Raw genomic sequence first — 27,310 nt, 5'->3', positions numbered from 1 at the left:
TTTGAGAACTTTTCACTTTTCATTAAGTTTTATTAAGTTACATTGTAAACTAAAACTATATAAAATGAAAAAATAATTACTTCACAGAAAGCTTTACAAATTGTTTTATTGTGTTTGATTGATTTTGGGGAGATACGTTTAGGAGTTGTGAGAAAGAGCTATTGTTTTTGACAGAGTGACTTATCTTCATTTCGTAATCACCATGAAAAAGAGAGAGCTCAAGGTATCCATTTTTATCTGTAACTCCAGACAAATTCTTTGGTTTCCACTGAGCAAGAAATCTGTCCACAACCTTCCCTGCTGCTAAGTTTTTGAAATTGTTATCTGTTAAACAAATTCTGTAGCAACCTTGTGGTGACAAGGCTGTCCACATCACAATACCTTTAACCATAGGGTGACTATGTAGCTCTTTAAGACCAAGCTCAAAGTATTGTACCTACACAGATCATAGGTTTAAATATTAAATATTCATTATGTAAATAAAAACTTAAATGATAATAAATATAAGTGGTGGAAGTCCTACATTGATTAGACATAAGACTAATTTATAATATATAAGTAGGTGCAAACCTCTTACAAGTCAATTTTGTGGAGTTGAATTAGGCTTAAAGTTCATTCTTTAACATGGTATCAGAACTATGGTTAGAGCCTATCCTACTCGCTATCGGACCGTTATTGGACCACCCGTTAATGTATAGTCTCACCATCAAAATGATTTGTGTTGGAGTCCCACATTGATTATAGATAAGGTTAATTGAATTCAAAATTTCGAAAAAATACTAATTCGAAATTTTTGTTAGAGTTAAGAGACTAAAAACACATTTAACCTAAAAACTATGATATGTTAACAACTTTTTTTAATAACTTTTTAACAATAAACTATATATCAGTGTTTATTAGTTTGTAAATATCAATCATGAAGTACCACACATACTGTTATAAAAAAATTGTAAAAAAAAATGTTAAAAAAACATTTTCTTTAACCTAAATACCTTAAAAATATAACATGAATTTGTTGCATGAAGATAAGAATTTGATTGAAATAAAATGCAAAGTTGGTAGGGTCGAGTTATACCTGTCTAGGTTGATTTGCAACATCAAATTCTGTAATCCAAATGGGCAAACGAGTGGCACCAAGAAAATCTAAAGATGCTCTAAGGTATGGAAAATTGATACCCTTATCACCGAAGTGGGACTCCAACCCAATTCCCAAACGGATTGCACTATTCTTTTTATAACTCCGAATTTGTTTAATCTTCTGGACGTACCTTCCTGGGCTTGCAACACTATCTCTATTGTCCTCAATGGTGTTATACTCGTTCAGAAACAAAGTGGTTCCTGCGTCAACATTATGAATCTCCTCGAAAATTTTGCTGGAAAAGTCTGGTCCAAGTTTACTTTCGTAGAACGAAAAGTGTAGATTTTCATTGACAACATCCCATGCAATAACCTTGCCCTTGTATTTTGACACGACAGATTTGAGCCTCTGTTCTGTTGCAGAAGTTAGTTGGGTTGGAGACAGTGAAGGAACCCAACCAGGTTGGAAACTAGGATCGTCCCAGAATACGTTGTGGCCTCGAACATCTATGTTGTGGTTCTTAGCAAACTGCAACATAGCATCGGCTGTCGTGTAGTCTTCCTTACCTTGCACACTTTCAGTGCTGTACCATTTCATTTCGTTTTCAAACGCTGTCACTGTGAATCTAGAGGCGAACCAGTTTTGGTATAATGCATTGTTTAGGATGTATTTATTCATCGAACTCCCAAACGGAAAACTTGCCTTCTTCATTTGAAATGATATCTTTGCGTTTGCTAATGGCTTTCCTTGTTCATCCTGTGCTTGGATTAATACCTTCCTCTTACGATTCTGCCAAATCCAAATCAAAGTTAATTATAATAATTTTTTAAGAGTAACTAGTCATACGAAAATTAATAATATCAAATAAATATAAAAAATATATATGTATCAAAATAGATTTTTTAATTTTTAATTAATAAGACATATGTAATATTCTTCCCATATATGTAACTTACAATAACGAGACATGAAATCAATTTATACCATATAATCAGGACTCAAACAGATAAAACCTTTACTTTAAATGTCAGAGAAAGATTTAATTTTCTTTTGTAACTAATTGCTTTAGACTAAAAAACAAAGACTGAACAAATTTTCTTTTAATACTCATTACTTTAATATGATAAAAAATGTGAAAAAATATATATTTTATTATTTATTCAATAATTAATATTTACCTGCTCAGTGCTCTGATCTTGATGAGAACTCCATTCTTTATCTGTGAATGGCTGTAAGGAAACGCTGTCTATCCATATTTCGACAGAGGTATTATTGCCCTACATGATTTTGACAGTTAGAAAATTGGAAGGAAATTTCACATCGATTAAAAATAAAATTAATTTATATTACATAAACGAGTGTATCAGACATCATCAAATTTTATGTAAAAGGTTTTATGAAAATTTTACAAAAACACATTTATCAAAAGTCATGGTACCTCAAAATAGAGCTCTGCTGGTCCTGAATCTTGAGCTGTGAAACCACCCTTAAGCATAGACCAACACTTACTCTCAGCAAAAATGGCACCAGCAAAGTTGTATTCTTTGCTTGTTTTCACAATTGCAGTTACAAGGACATTCCCTGTACTTACTTGTATCCAAGCTGTAAAGGACAATGCTTTCTGGTTATTGATGTTTCATGTACCAATGACCTTATAAATGGGAAAAACATTGCATGATTTATGCAGTTTGAGAACAAATTTTACCAGACAAAGTATAATGTTTTCCCTTTTCGATAGAAATCTTTTGAGAGACACTGTCATGTGCATGTTTTCTGCTATGTGCTACCACATATTTGTTGCCTGATGATTCTCTGTGTTCTATTTTTGCATCCCCAAATGAATTCCATCCTTCAAGTCCATTATTTAGATCTGGGTTTCGGATTATTCCTCCGTTGTATTGAGGCTTCAATGGTTGTGTAAGACACTGAAATTGAATTCATATATAACCCATTATAAAGTAAGGAAAAAAACTATATATTAATATTTGTAATGTAAAAAACCTTTGAAAAAATAAATATTTACTTCGATACTTGCAGAATAATCATAGGATAATGCATCCACTTCAAAACCTGTGGTAGCAGCAAATGATATATTTTAGTTCTTATTTTATCAGATTTTCGTTAACATGAATGAGATTTTTAAGAATAAAAATATGAGATTAATGTTTGTAGCATCAATGTCCGTGACAAAAAGTGTCAATACACGAACCTGCGAGAAGAAAGGCACAAACCAGAAATATGAGATTCATGTCTTTTGTTTTAAACATTCAATAATTTGATTCCAAAGAATGAAAAGAAACAGAAGAAAATGAGAGAAAGAGCTTCAATGGTAACAATATGGATTTAAACTTAAGGAAAACCACTGTTTTATCAGTGCTATAATTAATGTGCACACAAATTAATAAATGGCTGTTTTTAATTCAAAAGTTACCATTTAATGTCTTCACATTCCAGCAAAAGGAAAAAAAATTATCCATTTATAGAATTAGATGTTTTTATTTTATTTTTTCAAATCATTTAAAACTAATTTTGTTGGTTTTCGAAAAAAGAATCATGTTTTGGTTTCTCTATAAAAATTTTAAGAAAGTCGCCAAAAATAATTAAAAAGAAGGAAAGATAAATATAAGACAGATGTTTGTCGATAAAAAAGAAGAAATAAAGTGAATTCTTTCATAAACCATTTTGGCATGTAAAACCACTCATTAATGGTATTTGAGATAAATGATTACATGATTTTCTTTTTAAGAATGATGATAATTGAAAATAAATAAAAATTTAGATCATGAGAATATATTTTTTTACATATGAATGAGATATTTAAAAAATAAATAAAAAATGAAAATACCATATAATTAATTACTGATGAATTTTAATTTAGTCCTTTAAAAATAGTAACTAATGTATAATTAATCACTGGAACTTTAATCTAATTGTACATAAATTAGAGAAACTTTTTTTTATTCCTTTGGTTTTGTTTTAAAACATGACACATTCAAAAGTATTTTTTTTTTTCTTTTTAAAAAAAGATCAGATTGTGCATTGATACTGCAATGTACTAATTTCAAATATTCCAGAATTGTGATCGAATATCTATCAACAAAATCATAATTATTAAATAACATACAAAATAAAATTTTAAAAATATAATATCATATTAAAATCAATATCTATAAATAATGCATATTTTTATATATATTTTTCTTATATTAAAATACATAAACAAATAAAATCAAATATATAGTAACGTTTTTGCATAAGTTTCAAAAAAAAAACTGTTTTCTTTATAACATTTATAAAGATAACGTATTCAAATCAATAAAAGAAATACATAAATTTTAGACACTATAAGAAATCTAAAAAAAAGAAGGACTTGTTTTCTTCACACAATAAATTTCCATCATGATTTTTCTTTTTGAACCGAGCAACACAATGTCATTAAAATATATAAAAAAAGTGATAAATAAAACTGAAATTTATTATCATTTCTGCAACCAAATCCTTAAAAAAAAGATGAATATAACTTAGTATCAATCAAACTATTTTTTTTTACAAAACAACTTTAAAAGACAAACTGTGTTCCTTTTTGCATGGCAAAATGATTGCAGTGTGCTAAACTACTATTGAAAAAATGTGTTATGGTTTTATAGTTTTGGTACATAAGAAAAGTGTGAGAATAGAAATGTAAAAGAAGAAGATAAACCTCTCAAAAGGATGACACATAGCAGAAAGATGAGACTCATGGTTTTGGTTCCAACCTGCAAAATTTTTTGAAACCTGTTTTTTGAAAAAATAATTACTCTTATCTAAAGCTGTTAAATGGAACATTTGAGGAAAAGATCGACATGTTTGGTGTGATTTAATTCATATTTTAAATAGGTTAAACTTTTCCTTTTCCTTTTCAGCATGATCACATCATGATCCTTTGGGCTAAAACTCTTCTATTTTTTATCCATTTTAGATTCATTTCTTTAAATTAAAACTTCTTGTCTATATTTTTATAATATTTTTAAATCAATTTTCCATTTTGTTTATAAAAATTCTAAAAACGGAAAAATCCAAATTTTCAATCTAAATTATACTCAAATTCCGTTCGAGAACTTAATGTTGTTATGGGCTTAATTGTTTCCTAGACATCAGTGTCAAATATCTAAATTAAATCCGTCCATCTTTTACGTCATTATTATCATACCATCTTTTTCTCTTAATTGTATTATTTGGTTTTAAAATTACTATACCCAAAATGAAATATATTTTTATTTATTCCTTTATTTTAATGTAAAAATATTTTTTTTTCTTTTTAAATTACTTTTGAATTGTTTTGACTAGACTAGATTATCAAAAATTCTTTTTCAATAATAATACAAAAAGTCTAGATTAGGAAATAAATTTTCTGATATATAATCAAATTAATAAAGTTCAAAAGTATTATAGAACAAGAAAAAATTCTAAAAACGTATCATATATTAACACAATCAAAACATTTTGTTCAATTTTAATATCATGCATTGAACAATCTTGAGAATAATTTTTTTTAAAGCAATGTCTTTTAAAAATAAAACTTCATAATAATAATTTAATATATATTTATTGATATTATTGAGATGATAACATTATGATATTATGATATTGATAGTTTTCTTTTTTATTTTATTTAGAAAATATATATTCTTAATTTAAATAAATATTTTTTGTTACTATAATATTGTCTTAACTTGTTATAATATTATTTTAATTTATATAATAATATTTTATAATAATTTTTATTAACAAATGTTAATTGTTAATATTTAAAAACAATGGAAGTAACAATTTTTACGATTGAATCTATTTTTTAATTTCATTGTAAATTTCGTGATTGATACTTGTAATCGATCTTATTTCCCCACCTAGTGTTATATTGTAATGAATAATTTTATTTTCTATTTTATTATGGTTAAATATTTATTCTTTTCCAAAATTTATATAATATTAAACAGTTTATTTATAAGTATTAAAAAATTACATTAAATAAAAAATAAAAAATATATATTATACTTATATATTGTGACATAAATATTAGACAACGATCCGGTTCTATGATATGTCACAATAAAACTTACAAACCTCGATAATATGCATGAAATTTAAAATATAAACATAAACATAAAAAAATTGAAAGTTCTTTTTCTTTTGTGGTATTTTTTTTAAAAGAAATACATCGAGATAGTCCAATAGCTATAAATTATGAGTAAATATATATACAAAATTATGATACATCTCTAATTTAAAATCTTAAAATTATATCTATATGTGTTTTCTATATATATTACTTTCCTTTTTTATTTATAGTAATTTATATTTGGATTTATACTAGTTTCTTAGTCAAGTATGAGTTAAGTTTTACCATAATCTTTTATCATTTTATGATTTTTTTAAAAGAAAAAAAAAGTTTTACCATAAACTTTTACAACATCTAATAAAAAAGCTATTTCATAAAATTTGAAATTAAAATATATTACAATTGTTCAAAGAAGTAAGAAATGTATTTTACTAAATAATAAATGGTGGAAATATATTAACCGTTTTGAATATTTTTCTTTAAAAATTGAAATCATGATTTTATTGTCATGGTGTTTGATCCAGAGTGTGCCAGATTGTCAGCATTTTATATAGTGGGCCATTTGGGATTGCTTAATAGATATTGGGCCTTGGATCTTTTGTTTCTGAATTATTTCAGCCCAGATAAAATAAAAACGAAAATAAAATAGTAAATAATAGTGTCATTTTAAGCGTGCACGATGTTACACGTGCATGCCACGTAAGAGAGACGCAAGGAAGCTTCCTTGGACACCAAATACTATAATGCAAGCTAAGATTTTCTTCATTAAATTATTCGACCAAGTTTACAAGCTTTCATTATATTTTTTAATTGATTTCTCAAATACTCCAAGAGTTTAATAAGTAATGTTTAATTATAATTAAAAGCAGCTAAAACACTGGTACCTTAAGTTAAATTGCATGAATTAACTTTAATTAATTCCTGATTAAATTTTAACTTGCCATGTTCATATGTGATTACTCAATGATGATTAGAGCATATAATATTGATATCATATTGATCCTAAATACTCACTCTCAATTTTACATTTTTCGTTATTTACTTGACTTCTACTACGTATATTATTTATTATTGTTTTTTATTTATTTTAAATGGTATTACTTAAATTTATAGCTTGAATATATATGTAATAATGATGACAACACACGAGAGTTTAAATACACTTGTTTTTAACGTAAAATATCTTGTATTTTTCTCATTTGTGCCTAGTAACGTGTATATCTTTATTTGCACTGATATTCTCTAATATTTATAAACTAATAGCAAAAAACAAATATAATGTTATCAAGAATTTAAGGTGAAAAAGACACATTTTATTAAATAATAATAATGACAATAAAAAAAATATTAAATAACAATTATAACAGTTAGTGGAAGTGTTTACTTTCATTAGATAATTAGATAATTATCAGTTATCAGCAACGGATAAAAGACAAGAATATCACACCCAATTGCAGAGAAAACCAAAAAACCAATAGCCAATGGCAGAAGAGTGAAAATATCCCACTTTCTCAATCCGTGTAGCGTGTGAAAGGAATCGGCCACGTCATCACTAGTGATGTAAGCAAGTTAGAGCGAAAGAGTAGAACCAATACTTATCTGACACGTTGCAGCTCGATTAGATGTAAATATCTCATCGCACGGATCAGCAGCGGGCGCATGTAAGGGCTAGTTTCTCGCGAAGCACGGGATTACTCCGCGCGGAAACTTCTGCTTAGTCAAGGACTCTTGATATTGTTATTATTTATTATTAATTAAAATTAAAGGGTCTCGCGACTTTGATAGAGTGTTCAGCGACGCCGCGTTAAGCAAGCTTGCTCCTCTGAAAAGATAACCAACAGAACGCAGCGTTTAATCGAATTTGATCTCTCTTCTTCTTTGAAGGGGAAACGAAGGGTTTCTTCTTGTAGCGTTGCAGCGATTGGAGAGAATGACAGAGATGGGGGTTTCGGATAATTGCAAGGGGTTAATACTGGCGATGAGTTCCAGTGCATTCATCGGTTCAAGCTTCATCTTGAAGAAAAAGGGTCTTAAGCGTGCTGCTGCACGCGGTACTCGTGCAGGTAAATTCTCTTTCTTCATTGTCAAATCGCTCAGCTCTGTTTTTACAAGTTGCTGTTTTCTGATTTTCTTCCTTGTGTAATCAAGTATTGACATTATGTAGTATATGGTGTTTTAGATCAGATCCATGCATGTTTCTTGGCTTGCGATCCAGGTTTTGATGTTTTGATTTTTGAAAATTGCAGGAGTTGGTGGTTATACTTATCTGCTAGAGCCGCTTTGGTGGGCTGGCATGGTAACGAGTGAGTGTGGCAACTTTATTTCTTTCTCTGAGGTTGTACTCAGGTTATCTACTGTTTTGAAATGAAATTTAATTGGATCTTGAACTATGTGCTTGCAGTGATTATTGGGGAAATTGCAAATTTTGTGGCTTATATCTATGCTCCGGCAGTTCTGGTGACTCCCCTTGGTGCACTTAGTATTATAGTTAGGTACTCTTAGCTTTCAATGCAATTTTGATAGTTCTGGTGAATTTTGTATTAGTATGGTGGAACTAACATATGAAGTGTCGGTCGCTAGCGCTGTTTTGTCGCACTTCTTGTTGAAGGAGCGGCTTCCTAAGATGGGCGTGATGGGATGTGTATCCTGCATTGTGGGTTCAATTGTTATTGTCATCCATGCTCCACAGGAGCAGACTCCAAGTTCTGTCCAAGAAATATGGGATCTGGCTACTCAACCAGGTTGGATTTTATCCTGTTTTAATTTCACTTCGTTGCATACCTATATTCTGGTATCCTAACCGATGTTCTCTGTCCCCCAATTTCTTTCCTGCAGCATTTCTGATTTACGTGATGGCAACAGTTTCAGTAGTTTTGGTCTTGATCATACACTTTGAACCTCGCTATGGACAGAATAATATGCTGGTTTACCTGGGAATTTGTTCATTAGTGGGCTCACTTACGGTAATTGAATCTCTTTGTGATGAAGTTTCATATCAATATTGCAGTGGTTAGATAACTGTTTGCTACTTTGTACGTTAATTTTGTTACATTTTCAGGTTGTGAGCATAAAAGCCATTGGAATTGCAATAAAGCTTACACTTGATGGAATCAGTCAAGTAGCTTATCCTCAGACTTGGTTTTTTCTTAGCGTGGCAACAATCTGTGTTATTACACAGTTGAATTACCTTAATAGGGTGAGTGATGGAACTTATGACCAAGATTATAAGCTTTGTTTACATATATTGAAGGGGAATTTTTCTTCTTTGGCCTGCATTTGATGCATGATTTATGGTTTCTTATTTTTATGTTGTTCCCTGGGGGCAAAGGCTCTTGGACTGCATTTGATGCATAGTACATTGTTTCTTATTTAGGAAAACCAATTAAAAAGGCCGATCTTCTAGTTCTGGTAATTAGATTAAAGGTATATTTAGATTAACTCTCCATAAGCACTTTTAAAATTAGAAGAAATGAAATGAGTTTTTCTGCATGCTAAACTTAGTTTATGTGCAAATTAAAAATTTTCGTCTAAAGATGCTGCTGATACGATAGAACTTCTAAAAAGTAATTTATGCGTAAAATAAATATTTTGATACATTTCAGCTTAAATGTGGTGTGAAGTAATTCATATTGCTCAATGATGCATTGCAATTGTTAGGAGTTCAGGAAAGAATTGATTTACTTGGTTGTGGGTCAAGCATTCTGAAATTTCATATTTGAATATGAACTGGGAAAATTTTGAAGTTTGAACTGGACAGATCTTGAAATAAGACCCACTAAAATTTATACATAGAAGTATAAAACACAATGTCGTGACCAATTCTATCCTCTATATATGTAATTGTACTTAATCTCGCGAGCTTTGCTTTCCACATCCTGATTCAAACATTCTTTTTATGCTACTTGCAACAGAATTCCACTAATCTTTTCTCCATTGATACAGTTCTTTAGGTTCCCATTGATATAAACTTTTCTTATCATCAATGTATGATATATCTGTATTAGTATAGCCCAAATGCTTTTATCAAGTCTTGAGCTTATTTCACTATTAAACCATTTCAGGCTCTGGACACATTCAATGCTACAATTGTTTCTCCTGTATATTATGTAATGTTCACAACTCTTACAATAATTGCCAGTGCTATAATGTTTAAGGTATGATAATGGATTCATTTTTCTTTGATTGCTTTGGTTATATCTCAACTTTTCTTTTTTGTTGAACAATAGGATGTGATAAGCTTGATTATTTACTTTCAGGATTGGTCTGGTCAGGATGTCAGCAGCATAACCTCTGAGATATGCGGATTCATCACCGTTCTTTCAGGAACAATCATATTGCACATGACTAGAGAACAGGAAGATTCTAATATGCAAAGTACATACATAATAACATATTCCTTTTAGTCTTTTTCATGCCAGTTTCCATTTGTTTGTTGATGCATTGATAGACTGTTACAACTCATAAGAATTTGGCTATTGCAATTAAACTTAAATGATGGTATGTTCTCTATTTGATGCAGAGACCTCCAGATGGTTCACTCGTGAGGATTCGATGAAGGGTGTGGAGGATGAACACCTCATTTTCATTCACGATTCAGACTATCCCGAACGTTGAGTTTTCCTACGATGTTAGGTTGATGGAGCCGATACAATGACGTGAGCTGCCCATGGCCATATGGTGTGGTGCTTCTGCAGTGTGGATAGCTTGTCCTGGAGTTTAATGAATTCAAGCATCCATGGTGCTATAGTTCTATAACCATTGCTTTCCATGCTGTTGACTGGGGCCACTCAGAACTTGCGAAATACTATAATCGTGATTGAAGTGCCGAACCATTTCTAACTGAAATGGGATTGCTGTCTCATTACAACGAAATTTTTGGAGCGATCATATGCCATTGTTCTATTCTGCGTCTTAGCCAGTGTAATATTTCTTCACACACACACATTGATATGTTACTAGGAAGTCAGCAATTGTTTATATAGTTCCGTCTATATTTTCTCATTTAATTAATTATTAGATTTATCGTTTTATTTCTTGAATTAGGTAAAGGAAAAATCTATTGGTTTGTTAATGGTGAAGATATTTATTCTTCCGAACTTCTGATGCAAAAGTGGATTATTTTGTTTATTATTTCTTTTTACCTTGTTTTATTTTCTTTCTCAATGCTTGAGGGCTCTATCAAATATAGAAGATTTTGAATACAGTTATTCGCATCAAAGAATCTGCTACTGGTTGCGAGTTTGGGGTGCTTTTGCTTCGCATCTATCTTCGAAAAACTTCCTCCTATCTCCATTTCTCACTTATTGCGGTTTAGATACAATGATTCTTAAATGGTTGCTTCAATTCAACGCCAACTTGGTGTAAATCTTAATGTCCTTGAAGTAAGTAGAAAAATATGTTTTCTTATAAAACACAAATTTACGAATTGGAGAAAATTGGTGAGTTTCAAACAAATTATGTAAATGGACAAGTTGGATGACTTTTAGACGTAAAAGTCTTATTTTATATTATGACTTATTTTGAAACAAAAGCTAAAGTCATTTTATAAAACATTATTTCATCGGAGTCACTTTTGAAAATTGTATAAAATAATGTTAGAATCAACAATTTTGTTAGTTAAAAGATTACATACGAATAGTTAAAAAATAGAATAAAGTACTGCATAATTTTTTTTCTCTTTTCCTATCTTTCTAGTTCAGTGTTTACTAGTGCATTTTTCTCACTGCCATTAAAACACAAACCCATATTATACACACGTAATTAACTCTTTAAAAATATCTCTCAACATATACAATACGTTAATATAATATACAACAATATTTAATGATATCTCATAATATTTAACCATGTTTTTTAAATAATTATTAAATTATTTTTATCTTTTACTTAAAATACATGTTTAATCTCGTTGATTTATTTGTTTTTAATTATTTTAATCTTCCAAAAGACAATCGCGTTTCCCTTTTTATCATAAATAATTAATTTATTTTAAAAATATTTAATTGTTCTTATTTGCACACTTTTAGTCCGATCTAAATAACCCCTAGTGTTTTAAAATATGACTTATCCATTTTAGTGTTATTTCATATGCAAATAAAAATATAACTTGCACAGAAATAATGAAAACTCTAGACTATCATAATACAAATTATAATATAAAAAAATTAGAGATAAAAATAATGATAAAAAAATCTTACTAATAAATGAATAAATAAATAGATAAGATTTTTTATTTAATTTATTGGCCATAATCTCACTTGTTAGATATAACAAATAATAGTAGAAATCTTATTAAAAAAATATCATTATATGACAGTAGTAAAGAAAATAATCAGGTCTGTGGATATTAGAAATTAATTTGAAATAGTTAGTTTTGATTAAAAGATAATAATGATATTATGAAAAGAATAAGGTAAGGAGCATCACAATGGTGGAGTGTGGCTATATAAATGTCCACCGTGTGACAGTGGGTGGCTGAAGAAAAACGCAAGGTGCTCAAACAGAGAACAAAGAAAAGAGAGAGAAAAGAAAAGAAAGTGCGGTGGTGAAGCAAATCAGAGAATGGCGGCTACTGTGTCTGCGTGGTCAAAGCCCGGCGCGTGGGCCATCGATTCCGAGGAACACGAGGCTGAACTCCTTCAACAGAACCCCACCAGCGACACTGTCAAACCTCTTGCCGACTTCCCTTCCCTCGCTGTCGCCGCCGCCACCAAGCCCAAGAAGAAGAAGGCCCAGACCTACTCCCTCGCGGAGTTCACTGCCAAGCCCGACACCGCCTTCGCCGACCAAGATCCCGTCGTCCTCCCCACCGGCCCACGCCAGCGCACCGCCGAGGAGCTCGACCGCACCCGTCTAGGTGGCGGCTTCCGCTCCTACGGTGACCGCCCTAACAGGAATTCCTCGGGGGACGACTCGTCGAATTCCCGTTGGGGTTCATCTAGGGTTTCTGACGAGCCCAGGAGAAACGGTTCCTTTGGGGCTAGGGATTCCAATCGCGAGCTTCCCCCTTCTCGCGCTGACGAGACTGATAATTGGGCAGCGGCAAAGAAACCTTCGGGAGGGTTTGAGAGGAGGGAGAGGGATAGAGGAGGGTTCTTCGATTCGCAGTCGCGCGCTGACGAATCGGAGAGCTGGGTTTCGAATAAGAGCTTTGTGCCGTCGGAGCGGCGATTCGCCTCCAACGGTGGAGGGTTTGAGAGAGAGAGGAAGGTTATTGGGTTTGGCTCCAGCGGCGGCGCTGATTCAAATGACTGGAACAAGAAGAAGGGCGAATCCAACGTTGGTAGCGAGAGTGTTGGTGCTGGTGGAGGGAGACCAAGGCTTGTTCTGCAACCTCGGTCTCTGTCGGTGTCCAATGAAGGGGGGGATGGGAATGTGGGGAAACCTAAAGGGGTTAATCCATTCGGAGAAGCGAGGCCAAGGGAGCAGGTTTTGGCGGAGAAAGGGCAAGATTGGAAAAAGATTGATGAACAGCTTGAGAGCATGAAGATTAAGGAGACAGGTGGAGGTGAAGCCTTTGTGAAGAGGGGTTTTGGGTCTTCCAATGGAGGAGGACGAGCTGCTTTGCCTGAAAGTCGCACTGAGAGGAGTTGGAGGAAGCCCATTTCTGATGATGAAAGTCCTACAAGGTTTGTCACTGATACTATTTCTTCTTGGCTCCTTGTTTTCATGGTTGAGATTGTGCTGTGTCTTTTATCATATTGGATGTTTCTTGCTAGAATTAGCTTCTTTAGATACCGATTGATTCAATGTGTATTCTTAGCTGATGCTTAAGTGTGAAAAAAAAAATGAACCAAGGGCTCAGAATTGTTAATTAGTCTGGTTAAGATATGCTTAGGAATGTTAATTTACACTTTCATATCTGTTCTCAAGAGTTTATTTTTGTGTGTATCGTGGTACTCTATCTAATGCGGTCCATGTCTAATGCTATGTACTATTTTTCTGGTCTTTTGTAAATCTTTAGTACTGTCTTTTGTAAATATTAGGTAACACTTTGTATTGCCGACTTTTCTGTATTTTCCATGCCAATATGATTTTGAAGCATATAGTAGTGCTGTTTCTCCTGGATTACATGAATGCTATTAGGCTTTGAGTCATTTAGCTGGCTTAATTCTTGATTGTCGGAAGATCTGCAAGCAGAAATTGTTCCATGTTCTTAATTTCTGTTGGAATCTACTCATTTCCTGATGTACTTATCATCTAAGCATTATTTTTATTAAAAAGATGATAAACTGGTGGACCCCATCAGTAGTTAATCAAGCTTGAAATATCATGATTTGAATGGAACTGAACACAATCCTGCTTAGTGCTTAGAGCATGCCAACATTTATATTTTCTCCTATGTGGAGTCTGTTTGTTACATGTATATGATTTGTTCTATTTATACTGCTACTGCTGTTGAGCTGGTTGTTGTTGATCGCAGTGCTGAAAAAGTTGAAGATAAAGCCGTAGAAGAAAATTGAAGATCTATCAATTACTTTAGGTCTCTGCAGATTGATCGACGAGAGTTGGATATCAAAAAACTTATTTTTTTGTTTCCCATTGAAGTTTTGTCCGTCCTCCTATCATTTTATGTTTTATTGTGAAATTAATACTGGAACAGTCAAGTGACATTTTTGATAGAAGTGTTGGTAGCTTAGGCAGTCGTTTTTATGAAATGTTTGTCAGAAAATGTTGCCGTAATCTATATAAGCTTGGTGGTGAATTTGGGATTTTGCATTGCTTTAAAACGTTTTATCAAATGATGTTTTTGTTCAACTCAATATATATATATATATATATAGACACACACACACACGTATGCCATTTGGATATTAGAGAGCCGTAATGTTAATTGTTACAGATGGCACCGTTCTCTGCCTGCACGTTACCTAGATTTTTATTCAACACAACTTATGCTTAAAATCTGTCCTATTCCAATAAGTTCTAACGTTTTATTCGGTTATTTCATTAGCAGCAGGGTATAGAAAAAGTGTTTTAAACTTAACATTTCAACAAATTTCATTATTCTGTGTTTTAAACGTTTCAGCAAGTTTACCAAAGTGCATCTTTATTAATAAATTATAACCCTAATCATGAGCGCTGATCCAATTTCAACAAGTTCATTTGATTAGGATAAAACTTTTCAAATGTAGTTGGAAAATCATTGGTCAAATACTGGTGATTAAGTCAATCCAATACAGAAACCATGCTTTAGATTTAAAATTTTCTGTGAAATTTAAGTTCAAAAACTTAGATTTTCTCATGCTTTAAATAAAACTTAACATCCCAATTTAAAGAATATAAAGTGAAGTTATACACATATATACAGTCATATTGAATATAAAGGTTATTTAAAATAAAGATAAAACTATATCAAAGAGAACTTATACTGCACAAAACATTTATATACATATAAAATTACTAAAAGGTACTACATCTTCTATAAGTCATTTCAACTATCTATCACTTGCTCATGCGTAATCATAGTAGAAATAAACCAGACAACAACAATAAAAAATAAAATTGTGTTACCATATCTATAAATTTATAAGATTCAAATTGTAATTCCCTATTCAAACTGTATATACAAAATCATATACCACTCCCAATATTTCTCAAATCAGATATAATTCAACTCATCCTTTATATTTTTCAACACTTCACAATCAATTTTACTAAACAACGTTCAGCGTATTTTTGAATTAAGTCAATCAATTTAAAATCAAACAATCAAATCATTTCATCAAATATAAAAACACACACAGATTAAAAGTTTAATCAAATGTAAAAATATTATTCACTTTCCTGACATGCATGATGTCAGAACCATTAAAAACACACTAAAAACTCCATTTGAGTGGAAGACAAATGTCGAGAAAGGGGAGCTGGAAATCAAAAAGTGGAAGACAGGTGTGAGCAGTCGAGTGGCCATTCAGTTTTGGAAGGTAGAAGTAAAACTTAGTTTTTCAAAATTCATGCCACTCTCTGCATGCAGTCATCTTCTTCAATCTTCTGAAACTCTATTTTTCTCCTCCTTCTCTCTAAAAAACTCTTACTTCTCTCTACAAAATCTCACTCTTTTCTTCTTCCGATCATCAAACAGACCACACCTGAACATTTCCGGCGTCGAGGACGTTCGTTTGAACCGATCAGTTCCGGGTTCTAAGTTGGTAAGTTCTCTCTTCATTCAGTCGGTTAGCTTCTTGGTACATGCAAACCTAGTTTAAGGGTTGCATGAGTCAATCATCTTGTTCTGAGAGTTTCTGGATTTCTGTTTGGTTTAGTTTCTTAAGGCGTGACTGTAGAACGCTAAGGTCTCTTGCAAAGGTGAACCCGTATTCTGAACTGTGAACGTTCGGTCACGCTTAGAGGTAAGGAAAGCTTATATAATTTGATTAAGATTCTTGTTTGAATGGATGAATGTTCGTTGATTTCTGAATGAATATGAAGTATGATTGTTGATATGTTTTGACTGTATGAAGTGTGAATATTTACTATGATATGGATGTATGAATGTATGAAGATAGATGTTGAGAAATGTATTGATAAGATTATGAATTCTAAGTCTAGAGTTTTATGTGAAAATTTATGTTCGTCACTGAAGATCTTTGACCGTTGGGTTTTCCTGTGGACTCGGTTGGAACTGGATTCTTTCATTTGGAAAGAATTCCAGTTGAGGACCGAGCATCTTCGTTCTGTAATATCTGTATATAAGCGTTCAACCAAGGATATTCGTTCCTTGGTGTTTGATGGTAAACTTAAGTATATCTATATGTATTTGTATATTTTGTTCGTTCGTGAACACTATTTAAATTGTATCTTATTATATTTATCAAGCCTTTCTTCTATAAGTTTAGTAGTGCTCGGTCTTACACCAAGCGCTCGTACTAAGTAGTGATCGGTCTTACACCAAGCGCTCGTACTAAGTAAGTGTTCGGTCTTACACCAGGCGCTCGTTCTCGTTTCCGTAATCTATCTTTATAATAAGAGCGTTCGTCCAAACTCCATAGAGTTCGCTCTCTACAATGCTCAGTCTTCAACTGACATTCGGTTTCCTTGAGGTTTAGCTCATTAAGAAGCTAAGTATTTATTGGCGATCGATTTCTTCATATGATTCTGTCAAGTACTATTATTTGGTGTCCTATAGTACCTGTCTCAATTGGTTTCGGCCTAGAGTCCTAGTACTCGGCCTAGGCTTTACGGTGTTCGGTTTGAACTCTCAAGAGTCAGTTCATTAAATTGGCTCACTTGGTAAACAACATTCAATTATATTAGTCTCTGAGAAGTATTATTATATTCGGTCCTTTTCACAACTAGTGAGTAACTCTCTCAATTTGATTATGTTTGAGTTGGAGACATCTCGGTCTCACTTCAAGTGTTCGGTCTTGTTCTGGATTAAAAACTAACGTGCGATATTTGGTATCCTAAGGGATCATTATTCAAATTGGTTCAGTTGAGGTTTTAATAATGAAAGTGGATAGAATACGATATGGATGAAATTACTTTGGTTATGGAAGAGTGTTCCGAGGAGGAATATCTCATGATTTGATATTGGAATGGTAAAGTATGAATGTGGGCACGCTAAGCTGGCGGTTCATCCTGATATTCCGTGATTACTCGTTTCTCACGTAAAGAAGGGTAAGTCATGTGTGGGAATGGCAGGAGGTCCTCGTCCTTATGGTTAATTTGGACGGAACGGACTAACCTCAGGTGGCAGCTGTTGAGGGTATCCCAGTTACTACATCACCCGGGTGAACGAACGTCGTAGCTACACATAATTCATACAGTCCGGACGGTCAGAGTCTAGTATTAGGCTTTGCATGAAAGAGTTAATGAGTTATCTTGTTTAAATTGATTGAGTGAGATATATGTTGATAATTGAATTAAATTACATAAGCTTACCCTATTTCCTGTCTTGCCCGTTTTGTACGTTCGGTGGTTGTCCTTCTGTTGCAATGATCATCCGTGTGGATGTGAGCAGAAGGAGAAGCTTTGCTGGAAGAGGCGCTGGAAGAAGAAAGTTTGGTCGAGGTAGAAGTTAAGACCGAACAGTAGAGCCGTTCGGTCAGTAGTTAGTTTCTCTGTGTGATAATCGTTCAGTCATCTGTTGTTTTCTTCTTTTGTATGACCGTTCGGTACGTCTTCTGTAAACCGTTCGGTCTAGATTGCATATTTGTACAGTTTTAATTTCCCCGTTATCTTGTAAGACCGTTCGGTCATAAACGTACTTCTCATCTTTTGTAAGACTGATTTGAAATATTATTAATATGTGATTATTTCCTTATATAGTTTTTATACTGTATTTTTGGGATGTTACAAATCTGAGTTAGAAATCTAAACACATTTTTATGACCTTTAAGCTATTTTAATCTTATGTGTTAAACTATGATTACATGTAACTTAATAATAAAAAAATAAAAAGTGAACTTATTTTATCTTTAATTTTTAGTCGGGTAAATGTGTGAAATTTCCCGTCATGATAACTTTTTGCAGTCTCTATTATTTCAAATTAAGAATTATGAAATAAAAAAATTAGAAAAAAAGGAAATAATTCTTTTAGAAAAAAGTTATATAAAAATGATGATTTTCTATAAAAATAAACTCTATAAATATAAATTTTATTTACAGTATAATATTTTAAAGTATAAAATAGTTAAGGTTATCTTTTAAAAAATATTTTTATTCCTAAAATATTTTCTAAGTCAAATTCCGTAATATATTATTTTAATTATATTATTGGAGGATGTGAGATATTTCAGAAACTATTCCCACGTTGATATGAGATTGTATATATATATATCAGTCAATGTGACATCTTTGACATTCTTTTCTCACAACCAAACAGTATTTAAGCATGCAGTATATGCAACTGCTAATCTGTAGTATTGTTAATGTGAAATATGTATATTAATATGTATAGTATTTTTCACAGGCCAATATTCAGGATGGTTTCAGATGCAGTTAATGTGGTAGTTGGGTTCGACCCAAATGATATACTTAGTAGTGGGCTTCAAACAGATGGGCTTGGGGAAAGAAGTTAGGTATTGCCAGGGAATCCATTTTTAAGTTGGACATTTTCTTTCTACACCCTATCACATTTCTTTCTACACTCCTTCATTCCGAATTTTATTTTTCAGAACACACTAAATTAATTAGAGAAATAACTTTCAAAATACACTCACTACTCTTATTCGGGATAAATTTTCCAAAATTAATTAAGTCGGTTCGGAAAATGAAATCCAAAATTTGATAGGTGCAGGAAGAAAGTACCTTTAAATTGTTATACAATGTCGCTTTCCATCTTTGAGACTGATCTTAATCACCCTCGTTTAGTATTAGTATGTATAGAGTGTCGCTTTCAGATTAATATTAGTACGAACCTTACGTCCACTTCATCGTCTTCGTAGGCCAATTATACAACAGAAATTTATTCATTAAAAAGAGACAAGTAATGAATTGCATAACCTGTGTTTATTTTTTTATTTCAATGTACTCTGTTTTTGGGTCAAACACGTTTCTTAGTTGAAATTTGCACTATACTCCAATTTGTTTTTTGCATTCCTTATTAGTTTACTTTTAATAATTTTCTATTTATGCAATTTCGTCCTCAAGTATGACTTCTACATAAATTAGATTCTAGCATACTCATCGTATCAAATGTCGAAAAAATCAAAGCAATTGCAATTTATCAGTGTACGAAAAACAAGCACAATTCTTAAAATGAATTTAGGCACACATTACTTTTAAATTTTAATTCGATTGATATTTAATTTAAAATTGAGTAAATTGAATTACAGAGACTTCGAAGAGGATCGGTGGAGCAATTATCACAAAAGTTTTGAAGTACCGATTGGCTTCTTTTTTTTTCGACAGAGTGTATAAATGTCTGTATACTTTCTGTCGTTTGACCTGAAAAATACAAGGCTATATAACAATGGAGTAGGAAAGGTGTTTTTGATAAAGTATGGCAGGGGCGATGATAAGTCATTTTAGAGGATTGAAATTTCACATCGACATGTTTCACAAATCCCATGGCATATGCGTAGTTGATAAGTAAAATTAAAAGGGTACAACTTTTCTTTTCCCCAAAGTTATATCGGTAAATGTGCTTTATTCATGGAGATTTGCATGCTGCATGAATATTTTAAAAAATAATAAAATTACTTTTTAGCCGCTGCCCCTGGTCAAATGAAATATAAAAAATACAAGCACCAGCCGATGGTTTAAAATCAATGGAATTGCCATTGTCGTCTAGGGCTTTTTGCTATCCAACTTGTCATGTAGTTCTTGTATCACAGTTTTCAAAGTTTTGAACTATTTTGCAGCAAGAACCGCCACAAAAGGCCGAGGAAAAAAATGGCCCAACACAATCAATAATTCATGAAAATTAAATAAAAAATAACTAAAGCATTATATCATGGAAGGGGCAAAAATGTATGACCCCAATTGAAACTTCGTTGGCAGAGTCCCAATGACACTTTCTAATAATTTAAATAGCAGTTATGTTGATTTAGATGGATGATAGACACATACTTAAAAAGGTACTGCAATGGGGCAAAGACCAACAAGAAAATTTTAAGGGAATAGCACCGAGAGCACAAACTGCTATCTGCTATTAGAGTATGGAGAAACCGAAAAGTACAAATGACTAACATTCTAAGAAATAAATAAGAAAAGAATTTACAAGGCATCAAGTATATCCGCAGAAGACAAGAATAAAAATGATGTAATTCTTGGAGTTCAGCAGCATAATTTAACAAAAACACCGAAAGAGAATAGCTAACGAAGAAAAGTACTATATGATCAAATAAGACAAACTTGAGTATGAAAAAACATAGCGAATTTCAGTATCACCTCAATTCATGAAAGATGCCAACTTGAAGTCATTCCCTATTACCATGCAGGTGTTGCAGCTGAAGTAAACTAACACTATCATCGTTAATATTGCCCATACTGCAATTGTTGAGGATAACCAACTAGCTTCTTTACGAGAGGAATGAGAGCAACCAAAGCAATTTGAAGCTGTTCCGAACTGTTTAATCGAACACTTATTTGTCCTGCCCCTCGATTGTTCAAATTCGCCCGGGCAACCAGGTTCGTATGTCGTCCAACTGGGATTTGAGATTGCACATTGCACCCAACAGCAAGATCCCCATGCCAATCCATAACAGAGAGCCCGAGAGTAGATAGGAAACGACCCAAAGGATAATCTTTATCTCTTAACTGGGCCTCCAAACTGCCACCATATGCAATGTCGTTGCGCCCTGCCATTGCACCACCACTGATAACCACCCTGAACCGCTTACTGGCAACCAATTTGTCTTCAATCTTAACTCCACCTGATAAGGCATCACCAAGCAAAGTAAATGAAAGACCAGCGGTTGCCTTATTTCTTCTAAAATTAGTAAATCTTGTCTCACTGCGTAATGTATAAGCCAAGTCCTTGCCCACAGTCTGCATATCAAATCCTAATGAAGTTGCTTTCCCTTCCCCGTGCTTAACTGAGCCGGCTATTTCCATCTGAACATTAGCATCCTTTTTATCTTTAGTAACCTGACCCGTGAAAGACAAAGGTATCCTGTCCTTGACAACGAACAACCTTTCTACATTCAGGCCTTCATAACCCACATCATGATCCCATCCATGAGTTTCTAGAACAGGTCTAACAAGCCACTGGTTTGATGAATCAAGATAACGATACCGGTGAGTGGGGTTATCAGAATCAAAAGATGCAGGAAGGGCCAAATCTGGCATCGGAACAGGAACAGAAGCTGCACCACCACCTTCTTCTTCCGCATTTTCACTGTAATCACTAGGTAGATCTTTTGCTGCTTCTGCCATTTTCTTCATCAATTTCCGTCGCTTTCTTTCTTCCTTCAATTGTTTCTTCATCAAAAGCTTTTCCCTATACTCTAACTCATCAAAATATGCTTTTTTATGAGCCTTAGACAGCTTTTCCACCTGAGCCTTTGTTAAAGGTTTAAATGGCGGCAGGTCATCATGTTCATTCTCATCATCAGACTCTGATGCCTCATCAAGGTCATCATCAAGACTGTCCTCGTCACCAAACTGCTCCTCCGGCAACTTTAACTGTGGTCGTGATTGGAGAAGGGTTGACAAAAGAAAAGGTAATGGAGGCGCTCGTGCTCGAGCTATATAAGGCTTCCCAGGTGGACTATCTTGTAACTTAAGAAGAGCATTTGCTTCGGCCAGAATTTTAGAGGCAAAAGATAGAAGTAACAAATGAGGCTTCCAAACCTGGCCATTTGGCAATACTCTCTGGCCAGCCCTGTTTGTTCGGCAAGCAGAGTGGTTCTCTACCAAGGATACAGGATTCATGAGACGCATGTCACCAGCTGCTTGGCGAATGGCTTGCTGCACGACATGAGAACGCTGAGTAACAAACATGTCGTAACTGGAAGCAGTGCCATTGGGACCTTCAGGAGGGGCAGATGCTGCATGAGTCAGAACCACAATGGCATTGAACCAAATGGATGGCCCAAAAATTTCCGTAATTGTGCGTAAGAGTGGCATGTCACTAAAATCCCTGCTTTGCATATCTAACCTATCAAGATACAACACAATATCAGGAGGAGTTTTCTTTATGAAGTTCTTAACAGAGAGGAGGATCTTCTCGTTGCTTCGCTGGTCTGACCAGGAAGGTAGAAGTCCTGGTGTATCAATGACCCGTACCTTAATACCCTGGACTGTTCCCACGACATCCTGAACCTTCTTGGTTCCCATACTAAAAGCACTGGTATTAAACTTAACCTCGTCAAAAATAGAATTGATGGTAGCACTTTTACCAACTCCAGTCTTTCCAAGGACCATTATTGTACAAGAGAAATCAAGTGGCTCCTGACCTGCAGCTTCAAGCTGCTCCGCCATTGCACTTGCACGGTCAAAGCTAAAAGCACCAACACGGCCCCCATTCCTTCCTCTTAGTTGCTCAGCTAGTCCTAATCTATATAAAACTTGAGCTACAACAACATTATGGGGAGTTTGCCCAAGCCTATGAGCCAACCGTAAAAACTTCACCCTGATCATCTGAAGTTTCTCCCGTGTCTCGTCATACTCCTCAGCCTCCCCACTCGAGGAGTCATCCATTTGCTGGGCTTGAGCGTTAGACACAGTACCATTAGCACGAGGCTGCTGCACCACCCGAGATGCAGGTTCCAGCAATGGAGCTGCACGACCAAGGCCGGCGGGACGAACAGGAATGGGTCCAGCACCCACAGAATTTTCAGATGAAGGATGAACAGGAAGAGGCCCAGCATCAGCAGACCTTTCGGTCGAAGAAACAACTGTGGAAGGTTGAACAGGTTGCTCTCCAGTCTCTTGTGTGGTTCCTATCTCTTTAATAATCTTCTCATGTATCCTTTCAGGCTCTTCAACCACACAAGAGTTCTCATCATCTCTATGATTTTCATCTGAAATCTGAGCTTGATCATCCTTATTACTTCCGTCGTTTGGATCAGCCGCACTACCCTCCTGAATAGGCAATGTCTCCTTAGTTGAGGGAATTTCCAAAGAGGATGAGATTTCATCTTCGGCATCACCATTTCCATAACCAGTTAATTCAGCATTCTGAATGCTAGGGGCACTCGTTTCTTCTTCATTTTTATCCTCATGGCTTATATCAGTGCCCAGAGTAGCATCCTTCACATCCCTAGTAACTTCATCCTGTTGTTCTAAAGTCGTGTCAGCTGAAGTGGCATGTACTTCTTCATATGTATCATCGTGAATCTCACCCGAAGAATCAGCTGAATCATTTAACTTCACCTCTGTATTGCCATCTCCAATTTCAGGATCTGCGTCACACTCCTTCAAATCCCCATCGTCAGTACCTTCAGCTGGAATCACGACACCGGATTCAGATTCCATAATAACTTCAGTGTCCAAACCGTCCTCCTTGTCTGTGTTTACATCATCCAACGTTGTACCACCATTTTCTCTAGGAGTTTTGAATTCAGTATCATCAAATTCAGCCTTATCACTCGTCAAACCAGAGTTTTCATCCACCACAAAACCATTTTCCTTATCAGACACCTCTACGTCAGAATTTAACCCAGACTCTTCCTTTCCACCTATCTCATCATTATGCTCCAAATTATCCTCCTCCACACCATTAGAACCATAAAAAAAATCATCATCTCCAGACACTCCAGAATCAACACCATCCAGATGAACAGTATCATTTCCCGGCCCATCCCATTTCGAATCCTGATTAGCAATTAAATCAGTTTCACCCAGCTTCCCATACTCAGAATCAGCCCCAATGGCCTCCTTAGAGGAATCAGGCTCCTGAACGACATCTGAACTTTGTTCATCCACCAAAGCTGAAGTCAATGAACTACCAGCGTTGGTATCATCCAGTTTATCAACTACGGCCTCCTCCGGACGGAGTTCCGATCCTTGATCACGAACCTGCTCCCGTGGCTCCATTGCCTCCTGAAAATCCACCTCTACATCTAAACTCTTCAAACTGTCGGACCCCACCACAATCTCCTCAGAAACGCCTTCACCCACTCTCTTGCTCTCTCCCTCGCCATTGGCACCAAAACCATCAGCCTCATAATCCATTACAAATTCTCAACGTCACTCGAAAACCCTAGATTCATCAAAAAACGGGGAATCAGAAAGCCACATAACCGACATAACCGGTACGAAAATATACAGGCGGCGGGGAACAAAGCAAGCAGACACAGACGAACGCACGCACCGAATCGTTAACATTTGTAATTCGTGTTAGAATTTACAGGTTTCAACAACAATAAAAAGGAATTAAAAGTAAAACCTTTAGAATAAAAAAAGAAGAATGTGGAGAATGGAGAGTGATAAGATAAGGGATCGAATGAAGTAATGAGAAGCATTGGATTAGGGTTTAACATTAAAATAACAAAGCAAAGAGAGGAAAGAGCGAATAGAAAAGGAGAAACGCTAACCTGCGCGTGAGGGTTGGATTAGAGAGAGGGCGAGTGAAAGAGGAAGAGAGTGAGTGAGTTTGTGATGAGTTGGGGTGAAACGAAACGGAGAGAAGAAAGTGTAGCGTGTTTCATAAAATGAGATGAGAGTGTTGTGTTGCGTTGTTTAGTTTTGGGTTAGCGATGTAGCAATTGCAATTGCAACAGAGTAGTAGTAAAGAGGTGGAGTGAAATGTAGAGATAAGGATAGATGAACGGTGAGAGATTAGAGTGAGGGATATGGATCGGAGGGTGGAGAAGGACGCATAGGGATCGTCGTCAAATACGAAAATCACGGTGACGTGGATGAAAAGTGGAATAGGGGTTTCCTGTTATAGATTTGATTTGATCATGTGGCTTGCGTTTCACGTGGGTGACCGCGGACCTTTACCGTCCCTAGATGTCGACACTCGCAACTTTGATTTTCGGCAATAAACATCCCAACACTATTATTATTATTATTTAATTATTTCGACTAATCTCTTATTTTTAACTACTATTAGTGTGCTTTTTCTCACTAATGTAATTAAAGTAGGCATTATTTGCAATTATCATGTACTATAAATTTTCGTTAAATGTGATCATTGAATGTCACTGAAATATTTTTATTTTACTGGTGAAAATCACAGTATATATATAGATATACTATGATGATTTGGATCAAATAAGGTAATTACACAATCATTCTATAAATAAGGGTGATTAAATTATTTTAAGTTGTATAAAAAAAGTAAATGGTATGATTGACATTTATATGGAGTTAAAGTAAACTGGTGGGTCAATAAGGTACGCGAATTTTTTTTAATGATTTTAAAAATTGTTGAATTATAATGAGTAATAGAATAAATCATTTTTAAGAAATATTTTATTGAGCTGATTTTACATGTATATACGTTTGGAAACTTCTATTCGGATTATATTGTATACTTATATGTGTGTGTGTGTGTATATATATATATATATATATATATATATATATATATATATATATATATATATATATATATATATATGTGTGTGTGTGTGTGTGTGTGTGTGTGTGTGTGTGTGTGTGTGATTTTTTCGATGCGTGAGTTTTTTGAATGCTTGGAAGGTATAAAAGAAAGGGAGAGGATACCAAATGGAGAAAGAAAAGGACTGAAACACATGTATTAGTTGGATGAAGGGAGATAAAATAAGAAAAATGATATTATATTATTTTGTTGTTTATATTTTTATCTGTTATTTATAAATATGTTTGTTATTTTTTTATTTTTTATCGTTATTATAACTGATTTAATTGTTAAAAAATATTAATTGTTAAATGAGATGAAGAATGAATATTTGATTATTTAAATTAAAAATTATAAACAGAAAAGTGAATTATTTAAACTTTATTTCATAAAAATTATTATCTCTTTTGTTTCCTCTTTAAATGCGAGTTAATTACTTTTATTTTTTAATGTTTAAATTAGTTTTGGCGGAGTGAATAAAGCAGAGAATAAAAACTTTGGTTGAAATGTTTAAAATAAGTTTTTTTTTCTATGTTTGTTTGCATGTTTGGATTGTGTGTTTGTATTTATAGTACGATAGACAGAGATAAAACGTAGTTTAAAGTTGTAACAGTTAAATATGATTTTAGTTTTTTAATTTTATTGTAAAATTGAAATTTGAATTTATTTAAAATATACGTGAAATATTTATGTTTAGTAGAAAACTTTATGAATACTTTGAGTTAATTTAGGTACTTTCGTGGAATTATTATTATTATTATTATTATTATTATTATTATTATTATTATTATTATTATTATTATTATTATTATTATTATTTATATAACACTATTGGTGGTAACAAGCATTCGACAGCTATGTCAATGATTAATTTCATTGAAGATCTCTACTAAAATCTTTATTGATTGTTTTTTAACCATGTTTTTTCATCTATAAGATTTAAATTAAAATCTTAATTAATATAAGGAGGCTCAAGTTAATACATTTTTATATCTTTCATCGTCTTCTGCCACCACTGAATCTTAGTATAATACTTGAATGACTATAATTTAATTCAATATATTAATTATATAAACGAAGTTATGTATGAAAAATTGGTTGGCAAAATATTTCTCACTTTATATTAAAAAAGGTATAATTATTACACATATATTAATTACTAAATTGAAACATTAATCTACTATTAATTTATAATTAA

The 27,310-nt window shown here is 33.5% G+C and overlaps 4 protein-coding genes across 5 annotated transcripts; 2 read left to right on the top strand and 2 right to left on the bottom strand.

Moving 5' to 3' along the window:
- Positions 1-76: 76 nt before the first annotated feature.
- Positions 77-4,818, bottom strand: LOC148201876 (endo-1,4-beta-xylanase 5-like). 2 transcript variants are annotated; one of them, XM_088111108.1, is made up of 7 exons: positions 4,779-4,818; positions 3,102-3,148; positions 2,784-3,003; positions 2,517-2,680; positions 2,257-2,355; positions 1,076-1,867; positions 77-436 (listed from the first exon to the last, which is right to left on the bottom strand). In XM_088111108.1, exons 1-7 carry the CDS (start codon positions 4,816-4,818, stop codon positions 77-79), a joined length of 1,722 nt encoding a protein of 573 aa, XP_087967234.1. The 2 variants fall into 2 exon arrangements, with proteins under 2 accessions (XP_087967234.1, XP_087967235.1); XM_088111109.1 differs by lacking the exon at positions 4,779-4,818 and adding an exon at positions 3,288-3,327.
- Positions 4,819-7,926: 3,108 nt separating this feature from the next.
- Positions 7,927-11,306, top strand: LOC124840972 (putative magnesium transporter NIPA6). The gene is made up of 9 exons (XM_047317130.2): positions 7,927-8,239; positions 8,423-8,479; positions 8,578-8,668; positions 8,757-8,917; positions 9,012-9,139; positions 9,235-9,372; positions 10,238-10,330; positions 10,433-10,550; positions 10,696-11,306. The coding sequence occupies exons 1-9, from the start codon at positions 8,107-8,109 to the stop codon at positions 10,788-10,790; spliced, it is 1,014 nt and encodes a 337-aa protein (XP_047173086.1). The 5' UTR covers positions 7,927-8,106; the 3' UTR covers positions 10,791-11,306.
- A 1,323-nt stretch (positions 11,307-12,629) lies between these two features.
- LOC124840960 (eukaryotic translation initiation factor 4B3) lies at positions 12,630-14,890 on the top strand. The gene is made up of 2 exons (XM_047317117.2): positions 12,630-13,804; positions 14,599-14,890. Exons 1-2 carry the CDS (start codon positions 12,738-12,740, stop codon positions 14,636-14,638), a joined length of 1,107 nt encoding a protein of 368 aa, XP_047173073.1. The 5' UTR covers positions 12,630-12,737; the 3' UTR covers positions 14,639-14,890.
- A 5,906-nt stretch (positions 14,891-20,796) lies between these two features.
- LOC148201875 (translocase of chloroplast 120, chloroplastic-like) lies at positions 20,797-25,277 on the bottom strand. Its single transcript, XM_088109181.1, has 2 exons — positions 25,103-25,277; positions 20,797-24,768 (listed from the first exon to the last, which is right to left on the bottom strand). The coding sequence occupies exon 2, from the start codon at positions 24,738-24,740 to the stop codon at positions 21,096-21,098; it is 3,645 nt and encodes a 1,214-aa protein (XP_087965307.1). The 5' UTR covers positions 24,741-24,768; positions 25,103-25,277; the 3' UTR covers positions 20,797-21,095.
- Positions 25,278-27,310: the final 2,033 nt, after the last annotated feature.

This window comes from Vigna umbellata, chromosome 3 (assembly GCF_029865625.1).
Source record: "Vigna umbellata cultivar VRB3 chromosome 3, Vumbellata_1.0, whole genome shotgun sequence".
Lineage (NCBI taxonomy): Eukaryota > Viridiplantae > Streptophyta > Magnoliopsida > Fabales > Fabaceae > Vigna > Vigna umbellata.
Note: the sequence above shows the minus strand (reverse complement) of the source record. Positions and strands in the feature narration are given on the sequence as shown.

Bases quoted from the DNA above. Each gene is read 5' to 3' on its own strand.
- LOC124840972 (XM_047317130.2), top strand. From the start codon at position 8,107: ATGACAGAGATGGGGGTTTCGGATAATTGCAAGGGGTTAATACTGGCG. The intron at 9,140-9,234 runs GTAATTGAATCT...TTACATTTTCAG, and splicing joins CATTAGTGGGCTCACTTACG to GTTGTGAGCATAAAAGCCAT. The intron at 9,373-10,237 runs GTGAGTGATGGA...AAACCATTTCAG, and splicing joins AGTTGAATTACCTTAATAGG to GCTCTGGACACATTCAATGC.
- LOC148201876 (XM_088111108.1), bottom strand. From the start codon at position 4,818: ATGAGTCTCATCTTTCTGCTATGTGTCATCCTTTTGAGAG. The intron at 2,356-2,516 runs GTACCATGACTT...AAAATCATGTAG, and splicing joins CAGCAGAGCTCTATTTTGAG to GGCAATAATACCTCTGTCGA. The intron at 437-1,075 runs GTATAACTCGAC...TGATCTGTGTAG, and splicing joins TTGCAAATCAACCTAGACAG to GTACAATACTTTGAGCTTGG.
- LOC124840960 (XM_047317117.2), top strand. From the start codon at position 12,738: ATGGCGGCTACTGTGTCTGCGTGGTCAAAGCCCGGCGCGTGGGCCATC. The intron at 13,805-14,598 runs GTTTGTCACTGA...TGTTGATCGCAG, and splicing joins GATGATGAAAGTCCTACAAG to TGCTGAAAAAGTTGAAGATA.
- LOC148201875 (XM_088109181.1), bottom strand. From the start codon at position 24,740: ATGGATTATGAGGCTGATGGTTTTGGTGCCAATGGCGAGGGAGAGAGC.